Source organism: Oncorhynchus gorbuscha, linkage group LG20 (genome assembly GCF_021184085.1).
Source record: "Oncorhynchus gorbuscha isolate QuinsamMale2020 ecotype Even-year linkage group LG20, OgorEven_v1.0, whole genome shotgun sequence".
Taxonomy (NCBI): domain Eukaryota; kingdom Metazoa; phylum Chordata; class Actinopteri; order Salmoniformes; family Salmonidae; genus Oncorhynchus; species Oncorhynchus gorbuscha.
The window spans coordinates 2,275,022-2,295,881 of NC_060192.1; the positions used below are offsets into that span (position 1 = coordinate 2,275,022).

At 45.6% G+C, this 20,860-nt stretch overlaps 1 protein-coding gene across 1 annotated transcript; it reads right to left on the reverse strand.

Annotated features, from left to right (window-relative positions):
• Positions 1 to 575: 575 nt before the first annotated feature.
• LOC124006763 (histone-lysine N-methyltransferase EHMT1-like) lies at positions 576 to 20,149 on the reverse strand. The gene is given in 25 exon segments (XM_046316900.1): positions 576 to 2,464; positions 2,681 to 2,856; positions 9,855 to 9,933; positions 10,083 to 10,169; positions 10,410 to 10,525; positions 10,611 to 10,688; positions 11,671 to 11,815; positions 12,009 to 12,170; positions 12,350 to 12,393; positions 12,395 to 12,505; positions 12,660 to 12,764; positions 13,594 to 13,695; positions 13,922 to 14,044; positions 14,320 to 14,426; positions 14,540 to 14,622; positions 16,635 to 16,847; positions 17,264 to 17,499; positions 17,744 to 17,887; positions 18,052 to 18,197; positions 18,588 to 18,701; positions 18,815 to 18,932; positions 19,132 to 19,194; positions 19,372 to 19,533; positions 19,659 to 19,792; positions 20,014 to 20,149. Coding segments are annotated over 24 exon segments (2,997 nt in total). The 5' UTR covers positions 19,764 to 19,792; positions 20,014 to 20,149; the 3' UTR covers positions 576 to 2,286.
• Between the last annotated feature and the right edge of the window lie 711 nt (positions 20,150 to 20,860).

A 20,860-nucleotide genomic window follows, 5' to 3' on the forward strand; every position in this document is an offset into this window, starting at 1 on the left:
CCCCCGATTTTACACACTGAATGAGGGTATGCTGCTAATAATCATCTAGTCTAGTGGTCATGGCACCTTGTACATATCTGACTTCTACTAGGATAGTATTCTGTACGAGACAAGACCAAATGCATAAGACAACAAATATTAGTTAAATAAAATAAGGAACAATATATAAAAAAAACTATATATTTTGTTTTGGAACAAGGTAGCTAGCTAGCTGACAGCAAAGGTGTGCAAGTGATGACGTGCAGGAGCTTGCAAGGATTTGTAGTCTTGCATGATGTCCACTTTGACGCTAATTAGCATTTTCAAATCAGAGATTGAGCCAAATATATTGATAAAAGTCACCTTTTCCGAAAGATGTACACGGTTATCGAAACGTCACACTAGGTAAATCCTACAGACCTTGTTCGAAGAAGTTTTAAAATCCTCTCTGGTAAAAATGAATAAAATGACCACTAGGTTTTATGACGTCCGGATGTGGCTGATCCCCATCTTCTCCTCCAGATCCCCTCATCCACTGGAACCTGTCTGGTGCGATTCCTCATTTTGTTCTGTAAATAAAACCTGCCAGCCATATCCATTAGTAGTACATTTATTGGAAAAAATATACAACCAATTAGACAGATGTTTCAGTCCAGAAATGTAACAGAAAGCAAATCATTTTTCATGTTTTATAACCTTTTTATTTTCATACATTTGAAAATGTGCACAATATTCACTAACCATACTAACCACATTTAAAGACATGGGAATAATGTGTAGGTTTCCATCAACATGAAATCATGGAACAACATCAACAGGAGTACAGTAACTACAGTTAGAAAACTGGAGGTACATTTACATGTAAAAAAGAAAAGAAAGAAAACCTTGCTTCTTTATCTTATTTCGTATTCACTTGGTGAGTAATTCAAAATGAATAAAAGGAAAATAAAACCTCGTCAGCACCATTTGCTTGAGTCTCACCCCGTTAACATTCAAATCCCATTTAATGGCGCCAGAAGTGGCAAATTAATATTTTAAGACTCAATGTTCAAAAGAGTGAGTCAGCCTCAAACATGCTTAAAAATCTTGCAGATTTAAGAAAAAAAATCCATCTGCTTTAATGTTTGCAGGTACAGTATGGCAAACCGTACAGTTTAGACAACTCCCACTTAAACACTTGTGCACCAGAAGAGACCCTTAAGTTGGGCCATTGAATGTCACGCCATCCTTCATATACACCCTTTCCAGCAGACAAATAGTTAATAGAAAGGGGCCATTGTATTGTAAAAGAATTCATGCCAAATAACTGAGAAAATAATCTGCCACTGTGTGGTCAAAACAGATTGCAAGAGTCTTTCCTGGACAATTGTCAACTTCACTCTGCTCCCTCTAGAACAGAACAGTGAGATGATTGGTCAGTGTCCTCATTGACAATAAATCGATAGTTCCTCTTTCCTTAACCTGATATCTGATGTTCTGCATACAATACACCTCGCATGATGTTATTCTGTGTAGAAAATTCGATTTAAAACTAATTATTTAAATATAAAGGTGATAATTAAAAAGTATTTATCGTTGATATTGATATCTAGCACTGACCATTATTTTCCAGTAGAAATGCTCAAGAGAAGAAGCCCAGTAAAAACCTACACTTGTGACTTAACTCCTCTGTCCCGTTCGCAATCAAAATATAGCATATGAGGTAAATACGTCACCTGTTATAAATTGTGCATGAACATTGCTCATTTCTATGGTATGATTTGAGGGGTATGGGCGCTCATGCTACAAATTTCTTTCGCACTGAAAATGTTTCTCACGAATAGATATACATTGTTGCTTAGTACAAACTTGATTCAGACCACTGGTTAGGAAACACCATTACCCAGATGGCAACTGCCCAGGATGGAGCACAAAGCACGTTTGAGAATTCCAATTGGAACCAACAAAACAAGAGCCAGGCTCATAGCAAGGCCATTTTTCTCCAACATTTTTATTTGTAGCACTTCAGACACACATCAAACATACAGAATTGTTTCCTGTCCAATGTGTCCTGCACTGAGGGGCAGTTTCAGTGGAAGTTCAGAGTTTGTGCTGGTAAGGATGTGATGTAAGAGCTGGATGAGACATTAAGCAGATGGGTTTCTGTGGGGTTGATTGTTGATCTCAGTGATGGGCCTGAAGGTTCATTGTGGTGATGGTTCCACCTGGGGGTGGGGGTGGAGGTGGGGCGTCTGGGGATGTACGGCTCATGGCCTGGGGGGGATTGGAGACCCGTCTCTGCTGGCCTGGAAGTCCTATTTGTGGGGCTCAGGAGGGGGTTGTAGAGGAGCTGGTATCAGGGAGGGTGCTGTGCTGCTGGTCCTGGGGTGAGCTGTCTGCCTGGCGCAGGGCAATGACCGCCGCTGAGTACTTGCACTTGGGAGAGCCGCACTCACAGCTAAAGTGCTTCCCCTTGATGTCCCAGAAATGGTCGCCGTAGTCAAACCTGAGAGAGGAGGGTTGGGTCAAAAAGAGCGAGTTAGATGAATCTAGAATCAAGCTACCTAATCTTGATTTTAGGGAGAACAAAGGAATTGTCTAAGAATTGATGAAAGGCTTAAACATAGAATGACAAACTTAAATATACATACAGGGTAATTACTTCCAAAGACTGGTAATAACATCACCTTTTGTCAAGTAAAGCATATAATATGACCCTCACCCTAGCTCCTCCCCAGCCTTGATGGTCTCGCAGGCGAAGAACGCGATATGGGGGAAGCGCAAGTCCTGGTGTGCCGTGAAAACCCGGCAGGGGAACAGGTTCGGCTCGCACATGTGGTTAATGAACCGGCTGATGTTGCCATAGAAACGGGCGTCGATACAGTACACGTCACCCTCCTGCGACCAAAGAACACACATAAGTGGATCATAATGAAGAAAGCAGGTTCGGCATCATCTGCAGTGGTAATTCTTCACGGGGCAAAGATATCAAACAGAGCAAGACAAAGGAGATGATTGTGGACGACAGGAAAAAAAGAGGACCAAGCACACCCCCATTCTCATCGACCGGGCTGCAGTGGAGCAGGTCCACATCACCAACAAACTAACATGGTCAAGCACACCATGACAGTCGTGAAGCGGGCACGACAAAACCCATTCCTCAGGAGAATGAAAAGATTTCATTCAGATCCTCAAAAGGTTATACAGCAGCAACATCAAGAGCATGGTTGCACTGGTTGCATCACTGCCTGGTATGGCAACTGCTCAGCCTCCGACCGCAAGGCACTACAGAGGGTAGTGCGAACTGCCCAGTACATCACTGGGGCCAAGCTTTCTGCCATCCAGGACCTCTATAGCAGGAGGTGTCAGATGAAGGCCCTAAAAATGGTCAAAGACTCCAGCCACCCCAGTCATAGACTGTTCTCTCTGCTACCACACGGCAAGTGGTACCAGAGGGCCACATATAGGCTTCTAAACAGCTTCTACCCCCAAGCCACAAGACTCATGAACATCTAATCAAATGGCTACCCAGACTATTTGCATTCCCCGCTCCACACCACTGCCACTCTCTGTTGTCATCTATGCCTCGTCACTTTTAATTAACTCTACCTACATGAACATACTACCTCAACTAACCGGTGTACTCTGTACATGAACATACTACCTCAACTAACTGGTGTACATGAACATACTACCTCAACTAACTGGTGTACATGAACATACTACCTCAACTAACTGGTGTACATGAACATACTACCTCAACTAACCGGTGTACATGAACATACTACCTCAACTAACCGGTGTACATGAACATACTACCTCAACTAACCGGTGTACATGAACATACTACCTCAACTAACCGGTGTACATGAACATACTACCTCAACTAACCGGTGTACATGAACATACTACCTCAACTAACTGGTGTACATGAACATACTACCTCAACTAACTGGTGTACATGAACATACTACCTCAACTAACCGGTGTACTCTGTACATGAACATACTACCTCAACTAACTGGTGTACATGAACATACTACCTCAACTAACTGGTGTACATGAACATACTACCTCAACTAACTGGTGTACTCTGTATGAACATACTACCTCAACTAACTGGTGTACATGAACATACTACCTCAACTAACTGGTGTACATGAACATACTACCTCAACTAACTGGTGTACATGAACATACTACCTCAACTAACTGGTGTACTCTGTACATGAACATACTACCTCAACTAACTGGTGTACATGAACATACTACCTCAACTAACTGGTGTACTTGAACATACTACCTCAACTAACTGGTGTACTCTGTACATGAACATACTACCTCAACTAACCGGTGTACTCTGTACATGAACATACTACCTCAACTAACTGGTGTACATGAACATACTACCTCAACTAACTGGTGTACTCTGTACATGAACATACTACCTCAACTAACTGGTGTACATGAACATACTACCTCAACTAACTGGTGTACTCTGTACATGAACATACTACCTCAACTAACTGGTGTACTCTGTACATGAACATACTACCTCAACTAACTGGTGTACATGAACATACTACCTCAACTAACTGGTGTACTCTGTACATGAACATACTACCTCAACTAACCGGTGTACTCTGTACATGAACATACTACCTCAACTAACTGGTGTACATGAACATACTACCTCAACTAACTGGTGTACTCTGTACATGAACATACTACCTCAACTAACTGGTGTACATGAACATACTACCTCAACTAACTGGTGTACTCTGTACATCAACATACTACCTCAACTAACCGGTGTACTCTGTACATGAACATACTACCTCAACTAACCGGTGTACATGGACTCTGTACTTGCACCCCCCGGTATACATGATTTTTTACTGCTGCTCTTAAATGACTTGTTACTTTTAGCTCTTATTCTTATCCATATCTTTTTTTTAAACTGCACTGTTGGTTAGGGGCTCGTGAGTAAGCATTTCACTGTAAGGTCTACACTGTTGGTTAGGGGCTCGTGAGTAAGCATTTCACTGTAAGGTCTACACTGTTGGTTAGGGGCTCTTATTCTTATCATTTCACTGTAAGGTCTACACTGTTGGTTAGGGGCTCGTAGTAAGCATTTCACTGTAAGGTCTACACTGTTGGTTAGGGGCTCGTGAGTAAGCATTTCACTGTAAGGTCTGCACTGTTGGTTAGGGGCTCGTACATTTCACTGTAAGGTCTACACTGTTGGTTAGGGGCTCGTGAGTAAGCATTTCACTGTAAGGTCTACACTGTTGGTTAGGGGCTCGTGAGTAAGCATTTCACTGTAAGGTCTACACTGTTGGTTAGGGGCTCGTGAGTAAGCATTTCACTGTAAGGTCTACACTGTTGGTTAGGGGCTCGTAAGTAAGCATTTCACTGTAAGGTCTACACTGTTGGTTAGGGGCTCGTGAGTAAGCATTTCACTGTAAGGTCTGCACTGTTGGTTAGGGGCTCGTAAGTAAGCATTTCACTGTAAGGTCTACACTGTTGGTTAGGGGCTCGTGAGTAAGCATTTCACTGTAAGGTCTACACTGTTGGTTAGGGGCTCGTGAGTAAGCATTTCACTGTAAGGTCTGCACTGTTGGTTAGGGGCTCGTAAGTAAGCATTTCACTGTAAGGTCTACACTGTTGGTTAGGGGCTCGTAAGTAAGCATTTCACTGTAAAGTCTACAGTGTTGGTTAGGGGCTCTTATCCAAGCATTTCACAGTAAGGTCTACACTGTTGGTTAGGGGCTCGTGAGTAAGCATTTCACTGTAAGGTCTACACTGTTGGTTAGGGGCTCGTGAGTAAGCATTTCACTGTAAGGTCTACACTGTTGGTTAGGGGCTCGTAGTAAGCATTTCACTGTAAGGTCTACACTGTTGGTTAGGGGCTCGTGAGTAAGCATTTCACTGTAAGGTCTACACTGTTGGTTAGGGGCTCGTAAGTAAGCATTTCACTGTAAGGTCTACACTGTTGGTTAGGGGCTCGTAAGTAAGCATTTCACTGTAAGGTCTACACTGTTGGTTAGGGGCTCGTAAGTAAGCATTTCACTGTAAGGTCTACACTGTTGGTTAGGGGCTCGTAAGTAAGCATTTCACTGTAAGGTCTACACTGTTGGTTAGGGGCTCGTGAGTAAGCATTTCACTGTAAGGTCTACACTGTTGGTTAGGGGCTCGTAAGTAAGCATTTCACTGTAAGGTCTACACTGTTGGTTAGGGGCTCGTAAGTAAGCATTTCACTGTAAGGTCTACACTGTTGGTTAGGGGCTCGTAAGTAAGCATTTCACTGTAAGGTCTACACTGTTGGTTAGGGGCTCGTGAGTAAGCATTTCACTGTAAGGTCTGCACTGTTGGTTAGGGGCTCGTAAGTAAACATTTCACTGTAAGGTCTACACTGTTGGTTAGGGGCTCGTAAGTAAGCATTTCACTGTAAGGTCTGCACTGTTGGTTAGGGGCTCGTAAGTAAGCATTTCACTGTAAGGTCTACACTGTTGGTTAGGGGCTCGTAAGTAAGCATTTCACTGTAAGGTCTGCACTGTTGGTTAGGGGCTCGTAAGTAAGCATTTCACTGTAAGGTCTGCACTGTTGGTTAGGGGCTCGTAAGTAAGCATTTCACTGTAAGGTCTACACTGTTGGTTAGGGGCTCGTAAGTAAGCATTTCACTGTAAGGTCTACACTGTTGGTTAGGGGCTCGTAAGTAAGCATTTCACTGTAAGGTCTACACTGTTGGTTAGGGGCTCGTAAGTAAGCATTTCACTGTAAGGTCTACACTGTTGGTTAGGGGCTCGTGAGTAAGCATTTCACTGTAAGGTCTGCACTGTTGGTTAGGGGCTCGTAAGTAAGCATTTCACTGTAAGGTCTACACTGTTGGTTAGGGGCTCGTAAGTAAGCATTTCACTGTAAGGTCTACACTGTTGGTTAGGGGCTCGTGAGTAAGCATTTCACTGTAAGGTCTGCACTGTTGGTTAGGGGCTCGTAAGTAAGCATTTCACTGTAAGGTCTACACTGTTGGTTAGGGGCTCGTAAGTAAGCATTTCACTGTAAAGTCTACACTGTTGGTTAGGGGAACGTAAGTAACCATTTCACAGTAAGGTCTACACTGTTGGTTAGGGGCTCGTAAGTAAGCATTTCACTGTAAGGTCTACATTTACATTTACATTTAAGTCATTTAGCAGACGCTCTTATCCAGAGCGACTTACAAATTGGCTACACTGTTGGTTAGGGGCTCGTGAGTAAGCATTTCACTGTAAGGTCTACACTGTTGGTTAGGGGCTCGTAAGTAAGCATTTCACTGTAAGGTCTACACTGTTGGTTAGGGGCTCGTAAGTAAGCATTTCACTGTAAAGTCTACACTGTTGGTTAGGGGCTCGTAAGTAAGCATTTCACAGTAAAGTCTACACTGTTGGTTAGGGGCTCGTAAGTAAGCATTTCACTGTAAGGTCTACATTTACATTTACATTTAAGTCATTTAGCAGACGCTCTTATCCAGAGCCACTTACAAATTGGCTACACTGTTGGTTAGGGGCTCGTGAGTAAGCATTTCACTGTAAGGTCTACACTGTTGGTTAGGGGCTCGTAAGTAAGCATTTCAATGTAAGGTCTACACTGTTGGTTAGGGGCTCGTAAGTAAGCATTTCACTGTAAGGTCTACACTGTTGGTTAGGGGGCTCGTGAGTAAGCATTTCACTGTAAGGTCTACACTGTTGGTTAGGGGCTCGTAAGTAAGCATTTCACTGTAAGGTCTACACTGTTGGTTAGGGGCTCGTAAGTAAGCATTTCACTGTAAGGTCTACACTGTTGGTTAGGGGCTCGTAAGTAAGCATTTCACTGTAAGGTCTACACTGTTGGTTAGGGGCTCGTGAGTAAGCATTTCACTGTAAGGTCTACACTGTTGGTTAGGGGCTCGTAAGTAAGCATTTCACTGTAAGGTCTACACTGTTTAGGGGCTCGTAAGTAAGCATTTCACTGTAAGGTCTACACTGTTGGTTAGGGGCTCGTAAGTAAGCATTTCACTGTAAGGTCTACACTGTTGGTTAGGGGCTTGTAAGTAAGCATTTCACTGTAAGGTCTACACTGTTGGTTAGGGGCTCGTGAGTAAGCATTTCACTGTAAGGTCTGCACTGTTGGTTAGGGGCTCGTAAGTAAGCATTTCACTGTAAGGTCTACACTGTTGGTTAGGGGCTCGTAAGTAAGCATTTCACTGTAAGGTCTGCACTGTTGGTTAGGGGCTCGTAAGTAAGCATTTCACTGTAAGGTCTACACTGTTGGTTAGGGGCTCGTAAGTAAGCATTTCACTGTAAGGTCTGCACTGTTGGTTAGGGGCTCGTAAGTAAGCATTTCACTGTAAGGTCTACACTGTTGGTTAGGGGCTCGTGAGTAAGCATTTCACTGTAAGGTCTACACTGTTGGTTAGGGGCTCGTGAGTAAGCATTTCACTGTAAGGTCTACACTGTTGGTTAGGGGCTCGTGAGTAAGCATTTCACTGTAAGGTCTGCACTGTTGGTTAGGGGCTCGTAAGTAAGCATTTCACTGTAAGGTCTACACTGTTGGTTAGGGGCTCGTAAGTAAGCATTTCACTGTAAGGTCTACACTGTTGGTTAGGGGCTCGTAAGTAAGCATTTCACTGTAAGGTCTACACTGTTGGTTAGGGGCTCGTGAGTAAGCATTTCACTGTAAGGTCTGCACTGTTGGTTAGGGGCTCGTGAGTAAGCATTTCACTGTAAGGTCTGCACTGTTGGTTAGGGGCTCGTAAGTAAGCATTTCACTGTAAGGTCTACACTGTTGGTTAGGGGCTCGTGAGTAAGCATTTCACTGTAAGGTCTACACTGTTGGTTAGGGGCTCGTAAGTAAGCATTTCACTGTAAAGTCTACACTGTTGGTTAGGGGCTCGTAAGTAAGCATTTCACAGTAAGGTCTACACTGTTGGTTAGGGGCTCGTAAGTAAGCATTTCACTGTAAGGTCTACATTTACATTTACATTTACATTTACATTTAAGTCATTTAGCAGACGCTCTTATCCAGAGCGACTTACAAATTGGTGCATTCACCTTATGACATCCAGTGGGACAGTCACTTACAATAGTGCATCTAAAACTTAGGGGGGGTGGGGTGAGAGGGATTACTTAACCTATCCTAGGTATTCCTTAAAGAGGTGGGGTTTCAGGTGTCTCCGGAAGGTGGTGATTGACTCCGCTGTCCGCTGTCCGCATTTAAGTCATTTAGCAGACGCTCTTATCCAGAGCGACTTACAAATTGGCTACACTGTTGGTTAGGGGCTCGTGAGTAAGCATTTCACTGTAAGGTCTACACTGTTGGTTAGGGGCTCGTAAGTAAGCATTTCACTGTAAGGTCTACACTGTTGGTTAGGGGCTCGTAAGTAAGCATTTCACTGTAAGGTCTACACTGTTGGTTAGGGGCTCGTGAGTAAGCATTTCACTGTAAGGTCTACACTGTTGGTTAGGGGCTCGTAAGTAAGCATTTCACTGTAAGGTCTACACTGTTGGTTAGGGGCTCGTAAGTAAGCATTTCACTGTAAGGTCTACACTGTTGGTTAGGGGCTCGTAAGTAAGCATTTCACTGTAAGGTCTACATCTGTTGTATTCGGCACGCGTGACTAATACAATTAGATTCGAATAGCACAAAGTAAGACAATAATCGTAGAATAGCAGAGTGTTTTAGAAACAAGTCCAGGAAAGGCCTCAAGAGACAAGAATATAATTAATTTATCACTGGGTAACAGATTGAAATCTGCCTGCAAAGCACAGCAGATCCCACTGCAATTACAGTGGTCCAAGTTGAGATACCTAGTTACATTTTGGATTTGTCCTAAAGTTAGCCAGCAAGATTTAATGACATTCATGAGCACTGATCCCTACCTTGTTGTCGAGGTTGAACAGGTAGGAGTCGTTTTCCCTGACATCTGCCTCTGCGTCAGAGATGATCTCCCCGACATACCTGTGGACAGGAAGTGAGGTCAGAGACCCACCAACCCCACAAATAGCACTGCAGCACCACGCACAGATGACATTGAATGGGAAATCATCTAAGAGCTTGAAGGTGCGGTAAAACTACGCATTGTGAAAGGGGGTATGTCTAGGACTCACTCGCACACAAAGGTTCCCTGGGGAATTTCCTGCAGTGTCCGCACCCCCCAGCCCATACGACTGGTCCGGAACAGCTGCAGCCGGACCCTGAACAGAAAAACTCCTTCAGTATGGATGTACTAACAGCACATTCAACTCGCAAACACATTATCCCGACATGCAGATGCATTTTGGGATGTTAGATGCATTACAACTTCCAAATGAGTGGTTGCGGTTTGACTGAAATACATTTTCTTCTGATCTAGATGTTATCGTCAATAGGGTTGAGGAGTGTTGGCTTGGTTGTAAAAAACATGGTTGAATGTAGAGACAGGAAATTGGAGGTACCTCAGTCCGTTCTGCACCACGCGGTTCTTGCAGGTTCTCCAGCAGGAGCAGGCGTGGTTACACTCGAAGATGAGGGGCGGTTCCTCACGACAGAACTCCGGGAGCAGGCGACCATCCTGAGAAAGGTCATGGAACAGACATGACAATCATAGGAGACCAGCACTTTGTCAACCATAATGATACTGAAGTGTTGGGTCTTACCTTGTCATACCAACAGCGCAGGCTAAGCTGGCCACACATGCAGCTGCTTGAGGAGCAGTCGTCTTTACACACACAGTACTGTGGATCGCAGAGAGAAAGATGGTCATTTCATCTTTCAGGTCATCAAGTATGATCAACTCTAGGATGGTCTGTTCTAGGAGTCTCCAAACTTTTCTAGAATGAGAGCTACTTTTTAAAAAATGAAGCATGTCGAGCGCTACGATTTTTTCCCTAGCTTTCAAACAGGCACATTCTTCTCTTCGCATCTGCAACTTTTCCCCGGGGCCTTAGTGTACAAGACTTTTCTGTCAATATACCTGGTCAAATAATGGTTCATAAACAACTCCAAGGGGGGCCCTATAAAATCAGATTTTGTTCCCCTAAATTGTTTTATATTTATAATGTATTTCTTCTGGTTTAATGCTTTAGTTTTTCCATTCTTAAAATTACAATTGTTCATAGAGAAACAATGAAATTGGATGTTGAGTTCATGTCAATGCTTAAATCACATCAGAAGATAATTTATTTTAGATGAAAACACATTGAGTGCAATTCCCCTTTAATTGTGCATTTGGCCCTAGTGAGGAATGTGCCGATCTAGCGATAGTGCTGTACTCATTTCATGGCAAAGTTTACAAATGATATACGTTTGACAGGTTAGCCTACTTTGCAGTTACCATTTCATTGAGAAGGTTTTTGTGGAAAGTATTTCCTGTCGACCCACAAGATGGTTAACACATCAACTTGCTACACACAGAGTGATAGACAAACACGTGCATCACACAGACAGACAGACAGGCAGTAGTGCTGGAAATTAAATAGGCAGATATTGTGTTAGCCACTATTGGCTTAAAAAGCCAAACCTAACTAGGGATGGGATAATGTCAATGTTGCGTTGATTACATAGTAGCTGGGAGCTTGTGGTGTTGATATTTGTTTATGACAGTTTGCTGTGGAAACCGTTGAAAATTGCATGTACTTTCAGAATTGTTTGGCTAGCTACTCATATGTGGGCTGCGAGTTGCTGGAGACCCCTGGTCTATCCAGTCACATGACCCACCTGTAAGTGTGTGATGTTCTTGTCTATGTTCATGGGGGAGGTGACACAGTTGTCTGGGACATATTTGTAGTTATCCGGACAGGGCTCACTGTCCACTGAGTTGACACAGGGGACTGGAACTCCCTCATACCCCCGGGCTATGTCTCTGTGGTGAAAGATGTACTGGTCAGCAAAAAAGGTCCCAGTGGATATTATATTATACTTGACAATCGGTCAAAAAAGAGGAAGCCACAAGTAGAGGAAAGGGTAGAAAAGGGTATCAGAGACAGAGCATCAGAAAGGTAAACGTGTGAGAGAAACGCATGAACGTTTGAGAGACTGCGATCGAGGAATTCTACCTGTTAAGGACCTTCTCCCCCTGGGTGCTGCTCCTGACCTCCTTCACTCTCCTGTTAGTCTGCAGGGTGAGCCACACCCTGGAACTGTGGCTGCAGCAGTCTGACGGCGTCTCCCCCTCACGGTTCTTCAGGTTGACATCTGCCCCGCGAGACAGAAAGAGCCTGAGGGGCCACAGATCATAGCCTTCAACACCATCACTTAGCTGCACTAGATGGAATAGTCCTGATGGGACTACAGCCTCGGTTATAATAGTGGAGGCTACAGCCACAGCAGTGCTGTAGATGGAGATTCTATTACTTATTGCCGAATCACCAGTCATTTCCCCTCAACCTCCACTCACGTGACACATTCGAGCCTGTTCTCCCGTGCAGCGATGTGCAGGGGGGGAGTCTCCGTGGATGTTGACAGCATGGAGGTCACACTTGGACTCTAGGAGGAGCTCAGCAATCTCCACACTGCCAGAGAAGGCCGCCCAGTGGAGACAGATGTTCTCCTCCTACAAACAGACAACAGTTAGCAAATTCACGACAAAGTCATAGACGACGACAAAGTCAGACAAAAAAAACTCAAGATAGAGCAAAGTAAATGAAACAAAAATAATTTGGCTTGTGAGAGGTCATGAAGACTCTCAGTTAACCCTAGTTACTGACCTTGTCCCTAATGTTGATGTCAGCCCCTTTATTGAGCAGCATCTTCACCTGCTCTAGGTGCTTATACTCTGTTGCCCAAATCATAGCCGTCCAACCGCCATCGTCCTAGAGAGAGTAACACATCACAGTGTTAACAACGGGCCCCTACAGCATGGGATTGCTTCAATGTCCTGGATATAACAACGAGCGGTGTCACTAACCTTCTCCAAGAGATAATTATAAGAGGTTGAGGAGGATGTATTACCACAAGGACAAAGACTGCCATGACATCGTTCCTGCCATAATGGATCAATACCTGCAGCAAGGTCAAGCACTTCAAATAGAGACATCAAATACCATACTCAGGTTTTTAAACTCTGCAGTACCACAATCATATGGCCTCAGAGTGCCCTTGATGGTGGCACACAAAAGGACCTCTCCTTTTGAAATGCTGGAGCATCCCCGCCACACATCCCTGAGATCAGATACATTTTTGAGGCAGAGAAACATCTGTTTTAGAGATGGCCGGAATAGGAGGTCAACGACAACTGGCTCAGTAGCTTTGCACAAACAAATTGGCTTTCACGTCGGCAGGGTAGCCAATGGGGTTGTAATCCTAACTAATGCATGCGGAGAAAGAACAGATCCTTCCACAGCAGCTGCAATGTAAGAGGAAACCATTAGGAGCCCATGTGGAGCGGATGGGAGCAGCACGCCCACCGAGAGGAGAGTCAGGCCCCTACGGAAAGGCTACTAGTGAGAGCACAGCGCAAACACGGGCCAGAGCAAAACGAGAACTGAATTAACATGAAAGCTGGTTCTGATTGACTTCAGTGGTACAACCAACACAAGCCATGGGAAGCTATAATCATCTTGAGGGACTAAACATTGTGCAGAATTACTGCTCACCAAGTTTGTGTTTCACCGGTTTATGACTGAAAAAAGCAGAACTCACCTGACAGTTGATGTCTATGAGTCCTGTGGAGAGTAGATGCTCCACGATGTTATAATGGCCAATCTTAGCAGCTAGGTGGAGACAAGTGAACCCCTCCACATCCTGGAGAACAGAAGGGAGTCCAACACACATTGCTGCCGTCATAAGATTCATACCACTGTAATACAACACAACCCTGGATATAGCATGCAAGCCCTGTTAGTAGGCCATCAAAACACTATTACCAAAGCCTAAGCCACTGCCCCCATGGAAATATAGACGAATGAAGTCTCCCGGGAGAATGAGGTATGCGTGTCGTTGTGGTGTTAGAGAGGGTGTGTGAACCCACCTTGTGGCTGGCGATGGCTCCTGCCCTCAGTAGGTAGCAGACCGCCTCCAGGTGGTTGTTCTCACAGGCCTCCATCAGGGGAGTGCGCTGGTCCTCATCGCAGATGTCCAGGTTAGCACCAGACTGGTAGGGAGGGGGAGGGACAGACCAAAACAACTAGATCAATCTACTCTGATCCACTCAATACTGTCGAAGTTGATCCTTGATAAGATGTTGATGACTGTCCGATTAAAACGATCCACTATGAAGACGTCAAAACACGTGTGCAACGTAATAACCTGGCGAGTCAACCGATGCCGTGGAACCCATGCTGGAAGGTCTCGATGCATGTCTCGATGCAATGCAGCGTCTACCCCTTCCCTCATCCACTCCCAGTGGGAACCATAGCCAAGCCTCACCTGAACCAGCAGGTGACAGATCTCCTGGTGGCCTGCCTCAGATGCTACATGGAGGGGGGTGCGTCTGCTCTGGCTCTCCATCTTAAAGTTAGGGTCTACCCCATCCACTGGTGGACAGGGATACAGAGGGACATTTGTTATTCACAGAAACCTTGACCAGATAATGACGCTTATTCATTGTTTAATATGTTAGTTTAAAAAAAAAAGACATCTCCCTCACCCAACATGAGCAAGACCTTCTGTATTTCCCCCTGTTTAGCAGAGATAAAGAGCTGCTTGGGGTGAAACCGCAGCTTCTTGGGCCTGATGCAGGACACATGGAAGAAGTCAGTCCACAGGAATACACCTTCACAATAACAACAAGAAAATATTGATGAAAACAGAAATGATTTAACGTGTGCATGAACACGTCACACAGAAAGGTAGCTGAGGAACGTCACACACTATTCAGACCCCTTGACTTTTTCCACTTTTACAGCCTTTTCCTAAAATTGATTAAAACATTTTTTTCCCCTCCTCATCAATCCACACACACACACACACACACACACACACACACACACACACACACACACACACACACACACACACACACACACACACACACACACACACACACACACACACACACACACACACACACACACACACACACACACACACACACACACACACACACACACAGAAATATTACATTTACATAAGTATTCAGACCCTTTACTCAGTACTTTGTTGAAGCACCTTTGGCAGTGATTACAGCCTCGAGTCTTCTTGGGTATGAAGCTACAAGCTTGGCACACCTGTATTTGAGAGTTTATCCAAATCTTCTCTGCAGATCCTCTCAAGCTCTGTCAGGTTGGATGAGGAGCGTCACTGCACAGCTGCTTTCAGGTCTCTCCAGTGATGTTAGATCGGGCTCAAGTCCGGGCTCTTTGTCCTGTTGGAAGGTGAATCTTCGCCCCAGTCTGAGGTCAGGAGCAGGTTTCCATCAAGGATCTCTCTGTTCTTTGCTACGTTCATCTTTCCCTCGATCCCGACTAGTCTCCCAGTCCTTGCCGCTGAAAAACATCCCCGTAGCATGATGCTGCCACCACTCTGCTTCACCATAGCATTCAGGCCAAATAATTGTGTTTTCATTAGGCCAGAGAACCTTGTTTCTCATGCTGTGTCCTGTAGGTGCCATTTGGCAAACTGCAAGCAGGCTGTCATGCGCATTTTACTGAGGAGTGGCTTCCATCTGGCCATAAAGGCCTGAATCGTGGAGCGCTGCAGAGATGGTTGTCCTTCTGGAAGGTTCTCCCATCTCCGCAGAGAAACTCTGGAGATCTGTCGGTGTGACAGAGCAGATTGCTCAGTTTGCCTGGGCGGCCAGCTCTCGGAAGAGTCTTGGTGGTTCCAAACTTCTTCCATTTAAGATTGATGGAGGCCACTGTGTTCTTGGGGACCTTCAATGCTGCAGAATTGTTTTGGTACCCTTCCCCAGATCTGTGCCTTGACACAATCCCGGAGCTCTACGGACAATTCCTTCAACCTCACGGCTTGGTTTTTGCTCTGATATGCACTGTCACCTGTGGAACCTTATATAGACAGGTGTGTGCCTTTCCAAATCATGTCCAATCAATTGAATTTACCACAGGTAGACTCCAATCAAGTTGTAGAAACATCTCAAGGATGATCAATGGAAACAGGATGCATCTGAGCTCAATTTCGAGTCTCATAGTAAAGGATTTGAATACTTACAGTACCAGTCAAAAGTTTGGACTTTTGGGTTTTTCTTTCTTTTTATCATTTCCTACATTGTAAAATAATAGTGAAGACATCAAAACTATGAAATAACACATATGGAATCATGTAGTAACCAAAAAAAGTGTTAAACAAATCAAAATATATTTTATATTTGAGATTCTACAAAGTGGCCACCCTTTGCCTTCATGACAGCTTTGCACACGCTTGGCAGTCTCTCAACCAGCTTCATGAGATAGTCACCTGGAATGAAGTCTTTCCCCAATTTTTAAGACAAAACGTTCCCACCTTGTCTAGCGTAATTTGTTTTGTCGACATTTGGGAAGTTCACTGACAAATGTGCCGTTTCCATCAAGTGGGTCGTGCCATTTTTTATCCGGCATCGACTACACACATGAAAAGGTTGGATCAAAACCTTGTTAGTAACACTTAAAGTGGTTAAGAGTGTGAGAGGAGACTGGTGAGGGGGTGGTAGTGAGAGAGTGAAATACTAATCAGGACAATCAAACAGTTGCATAGTAGAGCAGCACTTTTTAACCTCTCAAACCCTGAGTCTTGGTAGAATGTCTTACTTCTCTGTGGCCAGAGCCAGCAGGATGCTCTCCAAGGTCTCTTTAGGGGCGGCGCCCACTCCGATGCCCATCCCCATGCCCACCGCAGGAGGCAGAACTCCAGTTCTGGAGCCCCCGGGGAAGGAGGAGGTGTCCAGTGTGTGCTCGGGTGGGATGGAGAGAGAGCTGTCTGCTTGGCCACCCAGATCACCTCCCACAGAGAGACAGAATGGACTGGAACACACACAGAAGGGTGACAAATGCCTGATTACTGCAACAGAAGAGTGATACTGTTGAAAATACCAGTGTCATCTTTTCAGACTGAAAGGAATACATAATATGAGGAAACGATGTATTGATGAAAACGTGAGATTCGGCTCCTTTCTTTACCCCCCCAACCTATTATTCTTTACCTCCCCAACCCATTATTCTTTACCTCCCCAACCCATTATTCTTTACCTCCCCAACCCATTATTCTTTACCTCCCCAACCCATTATTCTTTACCTCCCCAACCCACTATTCTTTACCTCCCCAACCCATTATTCTTTACCTCCCCAACCCATTATTCTTTACCTCCCCAACCCATTATTCTTTACCTCCCCAACCCATTATTCTTTACCTCCCCAACTCATTAGTGCTGTGAACCTACCCTCCAGTTGTGGTGTCTGCCCTGCCCTCCGCGGTCCTGGGCGTGGCAGGGTCATGTGCAGCACGTGTGGCGGGCACGGTGGAGGTTGTGTCGGCCTTGGCGATGGTGACCTCCTTGGCCTTGCTGGCCTCCTCCCCACAGTGTGGACAGAAGGTCTGGCCCTTCAGTACTGAGGCACAGGCCTGGTGGAAACGGTGGGAGATGTTGATGTCCGGTTGGCACTCCATGAACGTACCCTACAACCCAAACATACACAGCCAGGTCAGTGTGTCCGCCATTGAAGAATCTGTTTTAACGTTTTCGAAGACCATAATCACAGAATATATAAAGGCCTTGGCTAGTTCAGTGTTATAAGTAGGGCCGGGTTTTTTTCCCTCTAACCGCTAATAATTAGGACCAAGAGCTTTTCCTTGCTTACTAGAAGACCCCTTCCACTCAGAAATAGATGCATTCCCACTCCAGCGAGGTCCCAGTACTTACGGCTCTGCAGAAGAAGCCACAGCCGGGGCAGCACTGGTGCTTGACCATGCCAGCCCGGTGGTCCTCACACAGCACCAGCAGCTGCACAGAATTTGAGGGACGCATCATCTCATGCTTTAGAACCGCACTCTGACACCGGCTCAGCTGTGAGGAGAAGGAAAGAGGTACGTGAGAAACAAAGGCTGAAAAGGGAGAAAGGGGTGGATAATCAGGACGAAGCCAAAGACTTAGGGAGAGAATATGACAAGTGGACATAGGGAATGGGATACGTGCAAAAATATGATGAGGCCTATAGCATCAAGGCTCACCTGTCGGTCGACGCTCTCCGTGGCCATGCACTTCCTGTCGGCCAGCGTGAGGATCTCCCGACTCTTGGGCGTCTCCATGCGACAGCTGCAGAGGGGCAGCTCCTGCACCATATCTGGCTCCTCACTTCCCATAGCCCCAGAAACTCCTGCACAGAGGACCATCCACTCAGCTCATCTGACAGATGTCGATATGACCCTTACTAGACACAGGTTTAATGCGCTTTCCAAGAGTTTATAGAGATTAATTTATAAAGATACTGACTGCAAGAGCTACAATAGTGGTATAGTTCTAGACTCTTGATTATCAGATTTGATATTTCTATGACAGACCACCAGGGGGCGCTCAGTGCTGCTCTCATGAGTCATCTGAACCTGTCAGGGAGGACAGAGGCCTTGCCTCACAAAACCAAGACCATTTCGGAGTCTTCAGAAACATTAAAAGGTAGTCTATGGATGGGAAAATCTCTGAGAGGAATTATCTTACCAACAGGCAGTTCTTATTCCCCCATCACCTACTCCTCTGTGGCCTCACTCACCTGTGTGCAGTGAGGAGAGCAGCTTCTCCTGGGCTTTGAGGTTGAGTAAGTGGAGGGGAACCTCTGTGTACTCCTTATTGAGGCCTGCCTGGTCCTGGGGCTGGGGTCCTGTGCCTGGAAAGGGATGTAGAGTTAGCTAGCACAGGGAGCAGAAAGTCAAAAGGTCGGACTTCTCTTCAGATGTTTCCATAATGTTCCTCATAAGGCAGAGCGGTGGGTTACTGTACCAGGGAGTCCCTCAATCTTGGGCTTAGGCTTCCTTTTCCGTTTCCTGGACGGCCGGAGCCAGGCGCTGTCTCCCTTTACTTTCTTTTTCAATCTCTTCTTCACGCTGGATTCCGAGCTCTGTGTGTAAAGCAGATCATTTTAGAGATTTTATTCTCTCCGATGTCAATCAATGTACCCCTCCGTCAGTCTGATGGTGGAACAACATGACTGAGGACAAGACTGTGCTTTGATCACGTTTGGGTTCACAAAAACACTCACTTATGTCGTTCTAATCCAAAAGGACTCAAAGAAGGGGAAAAGAGTTGTGTAATCTTACCAAGTCAGACTCGTTCTCCTCTTCTTCCTCTTCAGCTGATTCCTCAGAGTCCAGCTCCTCTCCCTGAACCGACAAGTATCACACAATGTCAAAGAGGTTTGGCCATTTGCAAAACTATTTAATTGCATTCCCTACCTTAACGTGTGGTTCTAAACCTGTGATATCTATGAATGTAATAGAAGCATCATTTTATCAAGGTTCTCAACTGGGGGGTGCAGACAGACCAACTAAGATTTCAACCTGAAGGGTAAGGCATGATGTTCGACTCTTCTCCTGGCCCGTGGAGACACCTTCCTCTCCACCCTGCTCCTCCTCCTCCTCCCATTCCTCTCCATCTTCCAAATCTTCCTCCTCGGACTCATTCTCCATCCTTTCCCCGTTGACATGTGCTACCTCTTTAGGCTGGGAGGTGGAGCAGAGAAATATTACAGCATGATGCCGACAGCCAAATATCCAAATTCTAATACATTTCCTCCCAATTTCCATTAAATTCTAAAACAGTTAAGTCTATGTAGGAGAGATGAAACCTGTGTGCTTTGAGTTGATTGTTGAAGTTGACTAAACATCTCCACCACTGTCAGCTGCCTCAGCACTTTGGTTTTCTTCCTGGGGACCAGACTGTACGTTCCCATCTTCCTCTTCTTCTTCCTCGATGCCGACGCTGCTGGAAAAGAGCAACCAATTGAGCCTCAAGAAGCCATGAACCTCTTAAGCTACGTCACAGTACGCACAGCTTTTATTCATACTCCTCTGGCGTTTGCAGCCTTGAAATAAGTAGATAGCCTCCAGTAGGCAAAGTACTGCCACTACATTGTTGTTGTGTGCGATGTTCGCCTTGTACCCTCTCCCCTGTACTGTAGGCCACAGTGTTGTCTCTCTGACCTGTCTGGGACTTGGCTGTGGCTGTAGCCGGCCAGTCGTTTTGGCTCTGAGGTAGCTGGTTCTGGGCGGGGGATGTCTTCTCCTCTCTGGTCCATTCAGACTCTCCTCGTCTGCACCGTTTGGTTCTGTTAATGCCCTGTTTAGAAGCTACGGCGAAAAATACAATATTAGTGAATCAAAAGGCGGCTATGCTTCACATTTTAATAGAACTTCACTCATGTGTCTCACGGAAATACCTGAACCATTCATCGACTCTCTCTTTACTAGGCTAATACTAGCTACCTTTAGTGTCTGGTTGGACGCTGGCCTGGACATGGTCTTGCGTGCTCGGTGTATGGCGATGGACAGCGGAGAGGGGGCGGGGGAGTCGCTAGGGGACGTGCCATTTTTAGTCTCTGTGTCTGAGTCCCCCTGTCCCGACGGGGAGCCGGCCTGTTGGTTATCAGTTCTTAGTGCACCAGGACTGTGGGCATGCCCTGCTGCGGAGGACAGGAAGGTTGTGGTGGTGTGTCCCACCATTGTGGTGCCGGAGGGCAACCAGCTAGTCCTGTGTGGGGCAGCCACCAAGCCTGTCCCCGTTGTAGACCCCCCCTCCTGCTGCTTGCTGAGGATGTATCCATTACTCCCGGTGACAGAACCGTGAGGTGGGTCGGTCTCCAACATCCCATTCTCTGTGACCACCTGAGACTTGTTGCCCAGGGAGACCAGGGGGGTGGGGCACTGGTGTCCGTTCCCCACCTCTGCGCTCTCATAGGTTCCATTTAGCTCCGCCTCTGCTCCGGGGGAGGATCCCAGTCTGGAAGCTACCTCCTCATTTCTCAATGTGTCTGGAACAGTAGATATCAGT